Genomic DNA, 17,364 nt, shown 5'->3' with positions numbered 1-17,364 from the left:
CTCTGAAACATAATGCTGACTCAAAGCAGAAAGCGAGACTGACTGACTGTTGGATACAGCAATCAGGGGCAAGATTGATGGTCAGAATGGGAAACTGAGGTACAAAAAGTAAGAAATGGGAATAAAATGAAAAGTGCCCTACTGATAACACCAGTGCGTTGCGTTTTAGTTGCTAGTGGTACCCACCATGAGCATTTTAGCTTACTAGCTTCACCAAACAAGGTGTTCCTGAATGGCGAGCTACTTTTTGCTAGTGAACAACAGAGATAGGCAGCTAGAAAAGCAAGTGTGAGAGAAAAGATAATTTCCTAGTGAGCTGCCTTGATGCCTACTGCCTACACACACCGCAAAAAACAAAAAAAATTCTTACTTATTTTTCTTGTCTTCTAGAATAAATATCTAAACAGTCTTAATTCAAGATGCATTTACCTGTCAAGCAAAATGACTCGAGATATTAATTAATTAGTTAATTATTATTTTTCTTCATGATTATTTTACTTTCTTTTATGTAAAGCACTTTGAATTGCCATTGTGTACGAAATGTGCTACATAAATAAACTTGCCTTGCCTTGCCTTTAATGCATTCATTATGCCTTGTAGTGCACCTTATAATGCATTGTACATCTCATGAATAATTGTAATCACAGTAAATACTGTACATTATAATATGTTAATTCATTGTTACATTATACATTTTAAATTCTATTATAATTATTTCCGACAAGGAATAATGAATTATGACGCACATTATGAATAATTATAATGCATTACACCCTTTAAAAACACTTTATAATGCATTATACATAAAGGCTTTAAGTAAAGTGTTACCATAACACCAAACATAATGGTCACTGGTTTTGGTCAATTTGGCCAAATCTATATTTTTCACTACTGAATGACTGATAAGGTTTTGTTCATCATCTATAATGTACTGTATTTCCCTACATTTGTTGCAATTCTCCATAAAAGACCATAGAATTTGGCAAAAATTAGTTATCTTACAAAACAGCTTAATTAAGTTGGATCAACCTCCACATCAGGCCTTAAAATTGCTTTTTTTTTGCAGGCAGTTTTTGGTACAGAGCAGAAGAGTGAATTGAATACAGTCTCGATTTTGTGCGCTAGTGTGCTGGATATATTACCTGGAGTCCTGCTGGGTAATGCTCATGTACAGTTCCCAGGTTGCGTCCTCTTCAATCGCACCGTGAGGCACCAGCAAACTCACACCTAGCCCAAGATAAGACACACACACACAAAACCAAACAATTTATATGATCTGACAACATGACGGAATGGGACTGGATGCTAAACTGGAACAAACAAAGTTCCTCTTTTGGAAACACTCTTAATTTCCCAGAAGCCCTTTCAGCTGAATGAACAGTTTGATGCGGTGTCTGGAATTTAGAAACAGCAGAACATTTTTCTTGAGGGACTCGTGCAGGACAACACGTCTTCTTAAAAATCAATTCAAAACCTTCCTTACGAATGCTTGTGTTCAACGCACATGTGCACACACCTTGTGAAGTGACAAGACGCCTGTAGAGTTGTTAGAGTCACTATTCGTCTGTAAAGGTCTTAAATAGGATGAGCGAGAACTCCAGCACGCTTCAACAGATGCACTAGTCTCTAACCTTTCTCACACACTTCTGCCAGCCTGTCAAGGTGGAAAAGAGCAAGGGAGTGTAAAGGAGGGAGAGGAGAGGGAGAGAGATAGACCCTAGAGACTCCTAAATCAATGCCGCCCTGTTGGTCTGTCTGCCTCTCTGTCAGTTGCCCCCTCTCTCAGCCACTGGGTGCTGTGTGCACAGCCTCAATAACACAGCACAGTCACTGGATATACTGTGTGTGAGAGAGAAAGCCATGAAAAGAGAAATGGAGAGAGAATAAAGAAGTGACTGGTGTGTGTGTATCTGCACACCAGCGTGTCTCTCCCTAAACCTATGAAGCAAGCCATTTGGTCCTAGAACCACACACTTAGACAGGACATGTAAAAAAAAAAAAAAAAAAAAAAAAAAAACAATCACATTTTCGAGAACAATGTGTGTACTATTTTTTTTTATATTTAAGATTTTAGAATATGTAGAATTTATATATTATTTTTTTTATTTATTTTAGATATTTTATTTTATTTATTTAAATCCCATTATGCCTTCAACAATTGATATATGAATTACAATTCCTTGATTACAATCCTCTTCCAGTCTTTCCAAATTTAAACTTCTTACATGTCTAACATTCTAAATAGGCATCAGATGTTCTTTGAATGGGCTGCGGACTGAAATTATTCTGTATTTAGCTAAAGCTTGCTTTATTTTCATGTAGTGTGTTTGGTTCTCTCTCGCGTCTTTAATCTTTCTACAGCATGTATTAAACACACACCTGCGTTAGGCACCACCAGTCGCCCTCCGCCATGCCCGAACACCCCGCTGGTCCTGAGCGGTCGCTTGCCAGTCATCATACTGGAGACCAGCGCTGGCTGGACGGGAGCAAGCTGGCTCTTCCCTCTCCCACCCAGTGTGCCTCCACTGCCTCCGATCTCCTGCACCACACCACGTGGAAACGTTTGGGAAGGCGCTTTCACATGATACTCTGCCCTCTCAGACACTCCCAGAGAGACCATAAAGGAACTGTGAACTTTGACTTTGAGGTCAGGAAGGGGGTCGAAGAGTGCAGGTTCAGGGATGAGCTCCTTCTCCATGGAGTCGGGGAAACAGATGGGGCCGGTGTAGGTCCGTGACACGGTCAGGTCTGGCTGCATGGAGGAGTTCATTAACAGAGGGTTACCTGGAACAAAACGTAGACAGGTCAATGACATAACATTCATTTGTTTTGTCTCAATCCATTACGCTATTCAAAAACACATTTAAAATGCTAATCATACATGGAATGACATGAATACATGTCTTCTGATTAACATGTTATTTACATTTTGTATTTATTTTTTTGTTGGGATTAAAGGTTTAGTTGAAGACTGACATGGGTTAGGGTCAAAGACTGACACAGGAGAGAAGTAATTGTTAAATAGTCTTTTTTATTGTCCTTTGCACGCAAAAAAAGTATTTTCATAGCTTCATAAAATTAAGGTTGAACCACTGATGTCACATGGACTATTTTAACAATTTCCTTACTACCTTTCTGGGCCTTGAACATGTCAGTTGTTTGTTGCATATGGAGGGTCAGAAAGCTCCTTTGGATTTGGTGAAGAAAGTCCTTACGGGTTTGGAACGATATGACGTTAAATAATTATTGACAGAATTTTAATTTTTGGGTGAATTATCCCTTTAAAGTAATAATTTGCATAAATCTTATTTTTCTTTTTATAATGTTTATATGAAGCTGTGTTGTTTTTTATTGCAAAAAAAAAAGTAAAAACTTACTTTTGAATTTTTGAAAAATTTTGAAAATTGCATCATTACTTAAAATAATTTTTTTTCAATAAATGATAAAAAAGATTTCTGCTTTTCATCTTAGACATCCTTGGACTGACTCAGACACTGCTTGAAACTTGACAAATTGCATTACTTTTGCTGATAACATTTTTAAATGTTAATCCTTCGATTAAACATAAGTGCACAACTATATGCCCAGTAGTATCTGTACAGTAGGTCTACCACACACATAACATTGTGTCTCTGTGTTGATGAGTAGACCTTCACAGAATCCGACACAGCAGAATTGAACTGAAACCTCTGCAGGCTTTCAAGAAATTCAAACATCCATCATTCAAAAAGTTGTCTACAGCACATCCCCGGGTTTTGCATGTTTGTTTAATAAATCATTTAATATTTAGCAGACATTAAATATTTATCGAACATTAATAATTTAATAATGCTTTCAGTTACCAAAATGAGTCCCAGCAACTTAACACATTTATATCCGTTCTGCAGAATTTCACTGATCCCCCACCCCCAACAATAAGCTAAGAAAATGTAAAGAAAAACAAAAAATAAGAAATTGCAGAGATTCTGTGTAGGCCCAATGCAAGAGAACATAGCCCTGTTTTTGTTTGTTTTGAGAAGTTACTTCAGTCCAGTGGGTCAAGGTTTGGCTGGTTAGTTTCAAAACGTTTTCCCACTGACACCCTTTCAAAACACCTGTATATTCTGCCAAAAATAATAATATATTTATATATTTCTTAGGGAAGCAACAATGATATCCATGTCACTTCACATTATATTATATTATAATATATTATATTATATTATATTATATTATATTATATTATATTATATTATATTATATTATATTATATTATTATTTTCACACCCTATTTAACTGGCAGCATTTCTCCAATTTTCACTGAGATTGTAAAATGGCGGGATGCACTAAGGTGACTGAAACCTTACAACAGGTAATTGACCAGGTGATTTCTTGAATATTGCAGGTTTATAATTAAAACTAATAAATTCAAGTACCCCCCAAAAGACTGGTTGTTCATGTAAGACAAATGCATGAGAAGACATGATAATGCAGAGACTCTCAATGGGGAATCAGTTGCTAGTTTTTGTTTAAAAGACATTGGACTAAAGGTGCACTCTGCAGTGACCAAGTCTCTCATCTGCAGAAAGAATCAAAAGGCTAGACTCTCCTTGGCTGAGGAGCATGTTGTGTAGAGAGAGATGGACTAGTCTAAAGTTCACTTTAGCGATGAGAGCAAGTTTAGTTTATTTGGGTCTCATGGGAAACATTATGTTTGGTGTCAAACTTGGGAAAGACTAAACTCCAAGTGTGTAAAGATGTCAATGAAAGGTGGAGAAGAAAGTGTTTGGCGAGAAGTGTTTCCTGCAGCAGGAGTTGGGCTTCTTATGCAGCTAAATGGAAGAATGAATGCAAATGTTTATCAGAATCTCCTTCAGCAACATGCAGTTCCTTCCTTGCAAGCATCTCCCAATCATCCTGCAACTTTTATGCAAGACAATACTTGGGCCATATCTCAAGGCGAGAGTCCTGATCTGACCCTGACTGAAAATCTCTGGAAAATACTTGGTGACAAAGTTATGGCTAAGAAACCCACCAAACTTACCAAACTATGGAAGAGACTGGAAGAAGAGTGGACCAAGATCACAGCATAGCAGTGTTAGAGACTACTGATGTCCTGTGGCCGCAGATGTGATGAAGTCATTCAAAGCAAGTGCCTTCACACTTCCTACTAATTTCTGACAGCTGTAACCCTCCAAAATTTTAGTTCATGCTACAGTGGTTACTGTTCTCAAATTTTGATCACTTTGTCTTCTACAAAAAATAGGTTTTTGTTCAAATGCTTTGGATATTTTGTCAAATATGTTAGTAATATATATACATACACACACACACACTATAATTCAAGATACTGTTTTTTAATAGCAGTCAATGGAGACAGATGCTTTCCAGATGGTGGGCGGCAACTACCAGGATGTTCTAAGTAATTCATGGTAACCAGCCAAACCTTGATGTGTAGCCCTTATAAAACTCTTAGCATAAAATTGAGACAAAAACATTTCTTGAAATGATGAATTATGATGGAACCGAATGTCTCCAGTTATCAAAATGAACTATCAAGACAAATGCAACAACAATCGTTCGATTATTAGAAGCAGCTGTTCCAGCAGTGTGAAGTGATCCCACTTGTTTCATTACGAGCTCAGCTGAGAGCTTTGGCAGATCACGAAAACGCATCACACTCACACAGACACCACTCAATCTGTTTTATTCATCAAAAAGCAATGGCTGAACGAGAGTACTTCCCTAAGAGAGGTGGCGAAAAGAGGTGTGAGAGGGACTCATTTTCTCTTTCTCAGATTGGATGGAGGCCCAGGAGGACAGACTGCAGCTCACACCTGAATTCTCTCCCTCGGCAGATCTATTCAAAATCTAAATGTGTGAGAATTGTCACGCAAGGCTAAAAGGTTTGTATCTCCATGACAACTGTTGTCTTGTTTGATATGAGTGTCTATCAAAGTCGTTCTCTGCTGTACGTGTGTTGATAGCGCTGTCAAAAATCTGTCGCCTAGGCAACACGGTTATTGCAATGATATTTCAACAGTTCCTCTGGAGTTGTAAATGCATCAGTGAATGAGTCAAGATTTCCACAGTGATCAGATCTCTAGGCAAATGTATTTAAAGTGAACTGCATCAACTAGCACATTCCAATTCATTAAATCCAACTATCTGTTGATCCATCCATCAATCATTATTGCTTTTCAGCAAATCGGTTATGGTTACTAATTTTATGTGGCCTAATTATTATTCCGTCTGACTGATGGTTTATAATCAGTGGAATATCCAAAGGGGTGTCCAGTTTGGCACTGGACAACCCTGTCATCTGATTGGCCACCCCAATAATTAATATGCTGCTATTCATTTCCTTTGTTTAATCGTACTGAAAGAAGCGTTTATTTAAGCCTTGAACTCAAGGATGCGATGCATCTTCATCTTGTCTATTGCCAGCCTCTCGCGATGCTTTCATTTTCTTATGGAGTGAAAAAGGACACAGCCAGTGAGCTGACGGACACGACAGAGCGGGTCACTTCTGATAACAGTAAACAAAGTCTCAGCATTCAAATTCTGTAAGTTGTATTAAGAATTTCAAACAATAACGTTTCTGAGATCTTTAGTGGCATGACTCCAGCTTTACCTCAGTTCAAGCGAAGCAGGAGTGCAGTCTATAATTAGCATGAAATAACCTAAACAAAGAACATCCGATCAATGTTGAAATGTACACTACAACTTACTGAATGTACAGTGTCTCATGTAATCACTCAATGGGTGTTTTTACCGCAGAAAGACAGCAGCTTGAAAGCGCCGTCACATGACAATGAAAATCCATTCAGTGTCCATAAACTTGTAAGAAAAATCATATGTTCACTACAGGAGAATTTTACAACATTACATTTATATATTTACTCATAATAGCTTTTTTTTTATTATAATAAATAAAAATGTATTGATACAACGTTGTTACATTTTTTTTTTTTAAATGTACTCAGTGAGTTGTTACTTTTAACCTTAACAATAGGGCTCCTTGTATAGTTTAGTTTAGAAAAAATAAGAAACAAATTACATACGTTTCCAGACAAAAATAATGTTTCTGAATTAATTTATTTATTTTTAAGAAAAATCTTCTGCTCACCAAGCCTGCATTTATTTGATTCAAAATAGAGCAAAAGCAGTGATATTATGAAATAGCTTTAATATTTCAGAATGAACCTGTTTATAATGTATCTTCCTTCACTTTTTGGATCAAGTCGATTCTTTTCTCCATGTATCCATCCATCATTTCATTGATGTCTTTAATCATTTGATGGGTACAATGTGGCATCTATCACCTCGGTGTGTTTAGCTCTTTGAAACTTCCTGTCGAGACATCTGGTGATGTGCGTGCGTGTTTGTGTGTCTGTAGTGATGGTGGTGTTTAGTGGGCCGAGGAGAGTGATAGCACTGTGAACAGGACCTATTACTGAACAGACAAGCAAGAGAGAACTAGTGCTCCGCTCTCTGCACCCCTCCATCAACATCAATCTCTTTTTCTGGGGGCGTCAGATGGGCCAAAGGAGAGGAGAAGAGATACATGGAAAGTAAATCAACTAACAACCTCTAGCTCTGGTTTGGAGCAGAGACGCAAAGAGACAAGAAACAGAGTGAAGTGAGGGAATGCTCTACATGAAGTTCAGAGAAAGAAAAAACACTTTTTTTTTTTAGCAAAAGGCATTTTGCATTAAGTATAATTAGGACGTCATAGGACGTCCAGTGGTACTTTAGTATAGGAGCCAATTCTCACTATTAACTAGTTTCTTACTAACATGTCTATTATTAACATATTGACTGATTATTAATTCTTATTAAGCATATACTCTGCATGACCATATTCTAGCTTCTTAATCCAACCCAATACCTTAACTTAACATCTACCTTACTAACTATTAATAAGCAGCAAATTAGGAGTGCCAATAACTAAGTTGAAACCACTGCTTACCATCTATTAATTTAAAATTTCTCATAAAATACATTTCTTTCTTGTTAGAATTCTATATTACATAGTTTTTAGATTTAAATTAGCACAAACTGCAATCCTGCTATCAACAGATAAATCAGGTCTTATAGTTTAAAACTCAAACTGAGACAAAAAAAAACATTTCTCAAAATGATAAATTATGATGGAACTAAAACTTGCATTCGTCTCTGTAGATGATTTTGATAAATGGAGACAGCTGGGGATCAAAATAAACTATCAGGACAAATGCAACAACAATTTTTCCAACATTAGAGCCAGCTGGGTGATATATATATATCTTCCCTGTTCCCAGTGAACCTTAGAACAAGAAACACACTGCATTAAAAACTTAATTGCAGGTTAAACAGCTCAAGCGGAATTAACTATAGGAAACTAGAGAAAATAAAAATTAGAAAGAAATGACTTTTTTTTTAAAGGTTTTCTTTTTCACAGTTCTGCCTTGCAAACACTGTAATTATGGCATGAGTCATGTATGCACTTGGATCAATTTGAAGTTGTTGTTTTTGCTCACCTTGTCTAGCACTTTTGAAGCTGAAGGACTGAAATCCCCCGGTCAGTGCGGATGAGTCGATGACATCAACGCCATACTCGCTCTGGTTCCGCCTGTACAGCGTTACAGCGATGACCAGCACGACCATGGTAACTAAACCCGCAGCCAGACCAGAGTACAGCGCCACATCATTACTGCTTTCCATATCAGCTAGGAAAAGAGAAAACACATTTGAAGAGAAATACACAATGACTAAGCAATGACTGTGGTTCTTCTGGAAATTATTATATAACAGTATTTATTTATTCGTTCAAATTTCCATCAAATAGCTCAGGGATCTCATTTTGATGTACAGTTGCAACACAGCCACAAATAAATTACATAACCATAAAACACCTTCAGCACAGAAGTCTAGCTTTCTCTCTTAGTCTCTCTAATGTTCCTGCTTTCCCAGACACCTCCAGCACTAATGAAAGGTCTCTACTGATGGGCGATTACAATCAACCCTCAACCGCACACCTGACTCTCAGCATGAACACACGCAGGGAATCTGGCAAAGCAAAAACCGCGTGCCTTCCACAGGGATTTCGGGACAACGCAGCTCATTATATTATCTCATCTGTAGTGATTAGGCCCTATCTGCCGACTCCTTCACACAAAACAATTCAACCAGGACACTCTGAACAACAGACAGAACAAAGAAAAGCTAGCATGTCGTTTCTGAGCATTCAAAAGCCTCTAGACGGGTAGGGAACATCAGACAAAGCCTGCGGCTATGAAAACACCAGCCAGAAACATGTGGAGCTGCGCTAACAGCTAACAGAGCAGGTTAATTGGGAGCTCTGGAAAAGTTTGGCAGGTTAATGAATCAGTTTTGCACTTGGGTTTAGATATTTGCTCACTTTGCTGATTTTCCTTTTACCTTTGGTGTGTAACCCCCTCGTTCTGAGAATTCTGAGATTACTTTTTTATTCTGACAAACAAAAGAATTGCGAGGAAAGAGTTAAAAATCTGAGGTAATATCTTGCGATTATGATTTTATTCTCAGAATTGAGAGATCACAGTTAAAAGAAGTCACAGATATTTTCATATTTTTTTTTTTAATCGGTGGCAGAAACAGACTTCCATACATACAATAAGAGACTTCTTTCGGAAACTTTTAATGAATCTTACTGACCCCAAACTTTTGAATAAATACACATTTATTAAAAGGTTACGTTTTCTGAGTAATGTTTGATTATGTTATAATCATGACGGGGACACTGACATTCCTCAAGCAAAACCTGTCAAAGATGTTTAATCTTTGCGGTGCATCCTTGTCAAGTTAATGTGGCACCGTGTCAGTCATTGAGTCAGCACTCTTTAAAATGTCATCGACTTAATTGGTTTTCCAGGTTATTTCAAATGGCGTCCTGGATGATTATTCACTGGAAACCTAATTGTCAGGGCATCAGCCCAATGTTGAACAATGTCAGTGTTTAAACGGGCTTATGTAAAGGTTGCAATAAGGTTGTTTGTCGAGCGTGACTCAGAATGATGATAACAGTAAAAGGGGTTAATTACACAGCCACTGTGAACAGAGCGAACATATGAAGATGGATCATTGTGATGCAATGCAGCGTTATTACATCATGTTTTACATGCCTGTGAGCATATTCAAAAGTAATCCAATGCATGTAAATGAAATTATAAAACTGAAGTAAAAAAAAAATCTCAGCAAAAAAGAAAAGAAACACATGAAAGGTGTAGCGGCAGTAACTCACCTTGCGGAACCTTCACATCATGGAGCAGCTTCCTGTCTGTAAAAAGAAATGTATAACATACTGTGAGACACACAAACGCTGCAACTCTTTAGATGCTCATGCACAAACAGAGCTCTAAGGCATATCTGGAAGTTGCAAGAATCCATTGGAGATATAAAAAAAAGCCCATTTGGTGTGACGATGCATGAGCTGATCAAAGTTCTGCGAGAAGAAACCTTCCTCCTCGCTCTTTCAAAAAATGAATTTTGAGAATTCCGTAGGAGGTAAATAAAAGACAGCACTGAATCAAGCTGTCTAAACACAGATCTACATATGTATGACGGTCAATGACAGGCATGTAATCTGGAATCGCTGTCAAATCTTTTACACAGAATTACCACACTCACACAGAATTGAACGTTACGGACGCATTAGTGTGTGTGGTTGTGTGTGTCAGTATTAGGTGTAGGAAATTGGTCTCTGATAGGGATGTCTTTCACCGCTGGGCTTTAGACTCATCTGCAGAGGATGGCGAGGAGTACACCCTCCTCCCTCAGGGGATGGTGGCAGGAAAGATTGATTAAAGAACTGTCAGGATGATGAGCGAGGAGGATTAAAACAGAAGATTTCTGCCTCTCCCAAGGAATTACAAAACGGCCTGTCAAGTCCTGCTCGTCTGAGGGCTTGACTGACTGGTTTCATTCAGGTGCTGACAGCCTTCCACAGAGGACTTGTCTCTACTGATCTAAAGAAAAGTGAGATTATTTTTTTACTGCTCTGTGTCTGTGTTGCACAGAAGATGGGCTGGATGAGCTCTGTAACAGAAAATCAGGAGCATATTGAGCCTCATTATACATTTTACAATCACACACAGCGTCGTGTAAAGTAGAAAGAATTACACCATCCGTAGGTTTTATTTTTGACACTGTAAGTATGATGTAAAAATAATTAATGAATAATTAAATAAAAAATCCATTAGTGGTTTTAAATTATTTCAATCTAGTTTAGTCTGGTGGTAATGATGATAGTGGGGACAGCAGTGCAATAATGATGACGATGACTGATGGAAATGCAATGACGACATATATATTTGCAGTGGTGTCAAAAGTACTGACATTCATTACTCAAGTAGAAGTATAGATAATAGGGTTTAAAAAGACTTTTGTAGAAGTTGAAGTATCAACTCAAGCTTTTTACTCAAGTAAAAGTGTAAAAGTACTGGTTTAAAAAACTAATTAAAGTATAAAAGTAAAAGTAATGTAAGGGAAAAAATGCCATTAAGAACAAAAGCTTAGGCCGCACCACAGGGGCCTATTGTACACTACCCCACCTCCTCAAAAAAACATTTTTCTAAAGGCCATAGGCCATAATGACTATAATGTTATATTAAAATGTTCATGTTGAAAAATTTGGGATGCACTAGGCTTCCTGTTAAAGCCGCATATATGAAAATACAAAAATGGTGTGCACATCCCAAACATCCAATTAGGACGCAGGTGCAAGACAACTGAATGATATAGACAAATAAAGAAGTGAAGTCTGAACACTGAAAACTACTGCTCCAGAGGAATTTAATCAAGCAACGTTTCGACCTTCAGGTCTTCATCAGCCGCATATATGCCCATTTAAAATGAACGCACTTTAGTACAATGCAAATACATTAAAGGACTAGAGATATGATGACTAGTTGCCAATAAGTATTGTTATGGTGCAAAAAGTCAAACTTTAGAGGTATGTCATCAATAACCCTTAATGGAATGTAAATGTACATCCAAACTTAGCTGCAGGAATCTGCGAGGGCAATGGACAAGAACATTGGTGCAGGCTTAGTAACAATTACACTTGTATGGCTGTCTATTTACAATAAACATTATAGTGCTGTCAAAATGAATGATTATTCCAAGTGATTAATCAAAAACTAAAACTGAAAAATAAGTCATAATCCTGATACCTTCTTGATTGATAGCTTCTTGTATTCGGTACATACGTCTGCTATGTCCAGTGTTCGGGGGGGGGAACGAGTTACAAAGTTGGTAAAGCCTATCACAACATTGTCAATCGCATCGTCAATCGAAAATGCTAATTTATTCAAACGTCTCGCTACCGAACTACCTACAGTAGCTTAATTTGTGGAGGACGAAGAAAAAGCACTCATTTGGTAAATGAGCCAGTGAGAAATAATAACTTTTAAGTAGGGTCCAGTGCCTTTTCGATACTTTTAAAACGGTACTCCTAAACAGTGCCTGAACCGATACTTTAAAGGGGGGGTGAAATGCTCGTTTTCACTCAATATCCTGTTAATCTTGAGTACCTATAGAGTAGTACTGCATCCTTCATAACTCCAAAAAGTCTTTAGTTTTATTATATTCATAAGAGAAAGATAGTCTGTACCGATTTTTCCCGGAAAAACACGAGCGGCTGGAGGCGTGACGTGTGGGCGGAGCTAAAGAATCACGAGCGCCAGTAGGCTTTTGCGTTGAGAGCATGTGGAAGCTGTGACATTACCTTGAGGAAAAAAACATCATCCAAAACAAACCATGGCTTACAGTCAGATTCAGCCGTTTATTTATGATCCAGAATCAGATCCAGAGGCTGAAACTGAACGAGAGCAGCAGCAGCAACGACTCGCTCCGAGCGGGGCTCGAACCCGGGTCTCCGGCATGGGAGGCGGACGCACTAACAAGGAGGCAGAGATATTTGAAGCAGTTTTACTCACCGCCTGCGGTTCCAACACACGATCGTGACCCTTTTTCGTTGGGATTGCATCATCCTTAAGAAATAAACGATGTGCAAATCCGGCGTCAAACTGGGCCTTGTGAACAAGCATCTTCGAAATGCAGGGAACAAACAAAAACACTTGCACAACTCCGTTGATGCTCTGTAAAAATAAACTCCATCCACTGGTCCCTTAATGCTGTTTTTTCTTTGGTAATCTGTGCAGGGTTGTCTTGCCCTGGCAACCAAAAACACACTTCTTTTGTGACATTTCGCTCTCGCTCTGATCAGTGAAGTCTGTTGTGCTCTCAGTGCTCTGCTATACGGGAGCACGCGCTCTTCCGGCAGAAGTGCCTCAGGACCCATATAAGGAAATTCCGCTCCATCTAACGTCACACAGAGCCATACTCGAAAAAAAACTTTCCGAAACTTGTGACAAACCGTAAGGAGTATTTTGGGAACAAAAATACTCCTTCAAACGTACAACTTAATTTTTTAAACTTTGTCCATGTTTAGCATGGGAATCCAACTCTTTAACAGTGTAAAAAACTCAGTACGCATGAAATAGCATTTCACCCCCCCTTTAAAAAAAAGAACCACAAAAAAAACTATGGATAACTTTAAAGAACATTACAAATATTTAAAATAAATCCATAGCTTTCAGCTTGGATGCTCTCATTTCCCAAGTTGTGCTTCCCTTAATCTAAGGCTAATAAACGTATTTCACAATCTGGGTCATTATTTAATACAAAACCACACATAATATTTCTACTGTATCTCTGTCAATCACTCTGATATTTAGTTAAGATGAGTGCTGTCTGTCACTGTCTTTAATCAGTTCTGTGAATTACTGTATGCTCATTCCTTATAAAGTAGCAAAAATTTCGTTTTTAAAATACAGTACTGTGCAAAAGTCTTATGGAAAAATTAGTATTTTCACGCCAAAAAGGGTTTTAAGCCAGTTATTTATATCTTTTGCTGCAGTGTGTCAGTAGGAAATATCAGTTTGCCATTAATTTTAATAATAATCTAGTGCGATTTTGAATGCACAAGCAGCTTGACAACAGCAAAATGAATGTTTGGAAATGTAAACTGATATTTTATACTGACACACTACAGCAATATATATAAATTACTGGCCGAACACCATTCTTTTAAGTGAAAATACTAACGTGTCTAAGACTTTTGCACAGTAGTGTATGTATAAAGTACGTATGATTAAATTAAGTATATTTAAATAAGTGTAATTAAAGTATGTGTTCGTTCATATGTGTTAAGGGCTAGATTTTCGCTGGAGGAAACGGCTGTGGTGTGATGAGCGAAAACTTTACATATGAGAAACCGAGTGATTGTTTATTAAACACATACCTTGTGTCCTCTGTTTATTTAAGTGCGCATGCGCTGCTCCATTCGCGGTCTGCGCCCCTGCGGATTGAAGAGCGCGCTGAAAGACGGGAGGAGACCGGTCTGACGCTGGTTTCATGTGAAATTTAAGGGGACTGACTCTGAGGCGATCGGATACCGGTTCCAAACCCAACCCTACTTTTAAGAAATATATATTTTTTGATAAACGTGCCCAAAACTGGCTATGTCCTTGCTGGAGTGTGATGTGATTTGTGTCATGTGCAGGTGCGATGGATCACGTACAAACCAATAGGGTGTCGGAATGGTATATGTTTATACTTCTCATCCAACCACAATCAAATTCACTGCTTCCGGATGGCGCGATTTATCTGGATACTATAGTTTTTTTTTTTTTTTGAATGATGACACCCGGAATGAAAACAAGCCAAAATGAAATAGCAGTAACGAAGCTATTTTTAAAATGTAAGGAGTAGAAAGTACAGATACTTGCCTGAAAATGTAAGGAGTAGAAGTAAAAAGTCGGCTGAAAAATAATTACTCAAGTAAAGTATAGATACCCCAAATTTCTACTTAAGTACAGTAACGAAGTATTTGTACTTCGTTACTTGACACCTCTGTATATTTGTGTGCATAGTATAAAATAAGTTATTCATTTATTAAAGTTTATAAACTTATTTTAATATATACTGTGAATATATATATATATATATATATATATATATATATATATATATATATATATATATATATATATATATATATAATATTTATATCTTTAATATACGTGTAAAAAACAAAAATGTATAGAAAAAAGAAATACATTATTAATTTATTTAACTTTATTAAAACTTCAACAAACAATATTTATTTTTATAATAATACAAATTTATATTGGCGCTATTTTATATTTTTATGTAAGTTTTTCTGTAAAGTTTTAAGAAACCTTTTTCTGATTAAGATGACACATTCTATTTATTTATTCATCCATTTTTGTATTTTTTTTTTTTTTATTTGGTTTCATATTCAAATGTTTTTTGGGGCTGGAGAGTTTTGAATGGGTTTATATTGAGACAGTCTGTAATTTCTTATTTTACACTGAATGCACTTTATATGGTCTTGCAAAAATTCCAATAATAATAAAAAAGGAATGACAAATATTGCATTCACAAATTTCTCTGAATTTCAGTTCAGTTTAATTCTAGTTTAAACTCCACAATCAACTTTCAAATTGAACTAAATTCAAGATATAAAATGCATTCTCAATTCTGTTCTGATTGGCATTCATCCAGGTGATGATTAAAGTGATTCCAGAGATGGAGGTGACAGTAATAATGATGATGACAGCAGTAATGACATGGTGACTATTACCTTGAATACAAAGGTCTCCGGTGCAGTTGTCCATGTCCAGGGCAGGTCCATCACACAGTCTTCCTCCATGTTTTGGCTCCGGGTCTGTACACTCTCTAGTGCGCTGCCTCTCACATTCAGAACTACACACAGACCACATAGTCCACTCGGCCCAGCCACCGTCCACTGCCACACACAAAGACACACATTTTCATTAGAGCACATAAAAAGTTTATTGTGCAGAGTTTGCAACTTAAAAATTGGAATTCATACTTCCTCTCAGACCAATCTTGTGTATCTGATATAAACATTCTCCCAGAATAGTCACTCATTTTGTTCCTCTTTCTGCAGGATGTCTTCCTATAATTCCAGGATTTTCCCTCACAAGGTTTGTCTCTCACAAAAGCAAAAGACTATTTACTTTTGTCTTGTTCCATCAGGCTTTTCCCTTTACCCTAATGACTCCATGGGCTGCTGGTGTTTCCTCTGCGGCTAATCTAAATGCAAATGCCGTGTTTGTGTGTCTCTGTTGAGTGGGGTACTGGGATTGAGCTGGGCTGGAGAGCGAGATTAAGTTTTTTTTTTCTCTCATTGCAGAGTGACTGGTGCCCTCCTCAGATAACGTTTCCCCCAACATGACCAGTGGTTCCCATGTGATTGGTGCTTCCAATGAAACCATAAATTTAGCCAGTGTTAGAACACCTGAGGACCCGGCGACTGATAACTCTTTTTTCTCTCCTCTCTTTCTGCCCCTCAGTCTTTCTCCTTTCATATTTTTGTCTGTCTTGATTCCCTAAACTTCGACTTATGGAATTTCGTAATCCTGAATTCTCTTACCATCAAATCTCTGTCACATATACACGCTCTCTTTCAGTTGTCTGTCTTTCTGAATTTCTTTTATCCCTGTTTATCTGTCTCGCTCCATCTCTCTTGCTCGCTATGAAGAGCATTGTATTGCGCTTTAGTCAGTAAACAGGAAATCTGTGAGAATGAAAGTGCCACATTAACAGAACGCAGATACACATCAACTGTAAAACTCCAGACGCTTATGCCACTGAGGTCAATTTGAATGTAGCACATACTGTTATCGTTACATGTGAGCTGTCTTGGAATGAACAATGAAGGATCAGCGTTAACAGGGTTTAGAATTCAGGAGTAAGTCCAATGAAGCAAAACATATAAAAATCAATAGCAGACAAAGGACCAGAGGAGAACACAGGAGTTATAAACAGGGAACGTAATCAGGAAGAACTGAAACAGGTGGAGTAATTAATCAAAAACCATGTAAACTAATAGACACAGGAACTCAGGGAAATGTAGAAACAGAAACAAAACCAAAACAGACCATAACCATAACATTTCACCCCCTCCTGGAATGGCACGTCCTTGCACACTCAAAAATAGTCCAACAGAGGATGGAGGGTGGGGTTCAGGAGGTGGTTGTGGGCAGGTGAGGGGCAGGCAACGGGAAAAGGGCACAGTTCATTAGGCCAAGGCGGAGCAGATGGAGGAAGGAGCCAGGGAGAAGCCCAGAGCAGGAGGAGCCAGGTTGGGAACCAGAGACCAGCCAGGATAGCGACCCTCAGCAGAGGAAGAGGTGGAAGAGGAGCCCAGGATGAAGACAGAGAGCCACAGAATTGATGGAACTGGCGGCAGAGCTGGAGCTACTGAGGATGGAGGCTGAGCTGGAGGGAAGAATGAGCCTGACAAAGCCA

At 37.9% G+C, this 17,364-nt stretch overlaps 1 protein-coding gene across 3 annotated transcripts in view; it reads right to left on the bottom strand.

Moving 5' to 3' along the window:
* The window catches only part of unc5da (unc-5 netrin receptor Da), a 179,954-nt gene that overhangs the window by 19,484 nt on the left and 143,106 nt on the right, over nucleotides 1-17,364 (bottom strand). For all 3 annotated transcript variants that reach the window (XM_026196317.1, XM_026196318.1, XM_026196319.1), the window contains 5 exons: nucleotides 15,671-15,835; nucleotides 10,244-10,279; nucleotides 8,502-8,690; nucleotides 2,380-2,784; nucleotides 1,143-1,227 (listed from right to left, as the gene is read on the bottom strand). In XM_026196317.1, coding sequence (XP_026052102.1) covers nucleotides 1,143-1,227; nucleotides 2,380-2,784; nucleotides 8,502-8,690; nucleotides 10,244-10,279; nucleotides 15,671-15,835 — 880 coding nt within the window. The remainder of the gene's footprint in view (nucleotides 1-1,142; nucleotides 1,228-2,379; nucleotides 2,785-8,501; nucleotides 8,691-10,243; nucleotides 10,280-15,670; nucleotides 15,836-17,364) is intronic.

This window comes from Carassius auratus, chromosome 21 (assembly GCF_003368295.1).
Source record: "Carassius auratus strain Wakin chromosome 21, ASM336829v1, whole genome shotgun sequence".
Classification (NCBI taxonomy): domain Eukaryota; kingdom Metazoa; phylum Chordata; class Actinopteri; order Cypriniformes; family Cyprinidae; genus Carassius; species Carassius auratus.
This window is presented reverse-complemented; position numbering and strand designations above follow the sequence as displayed.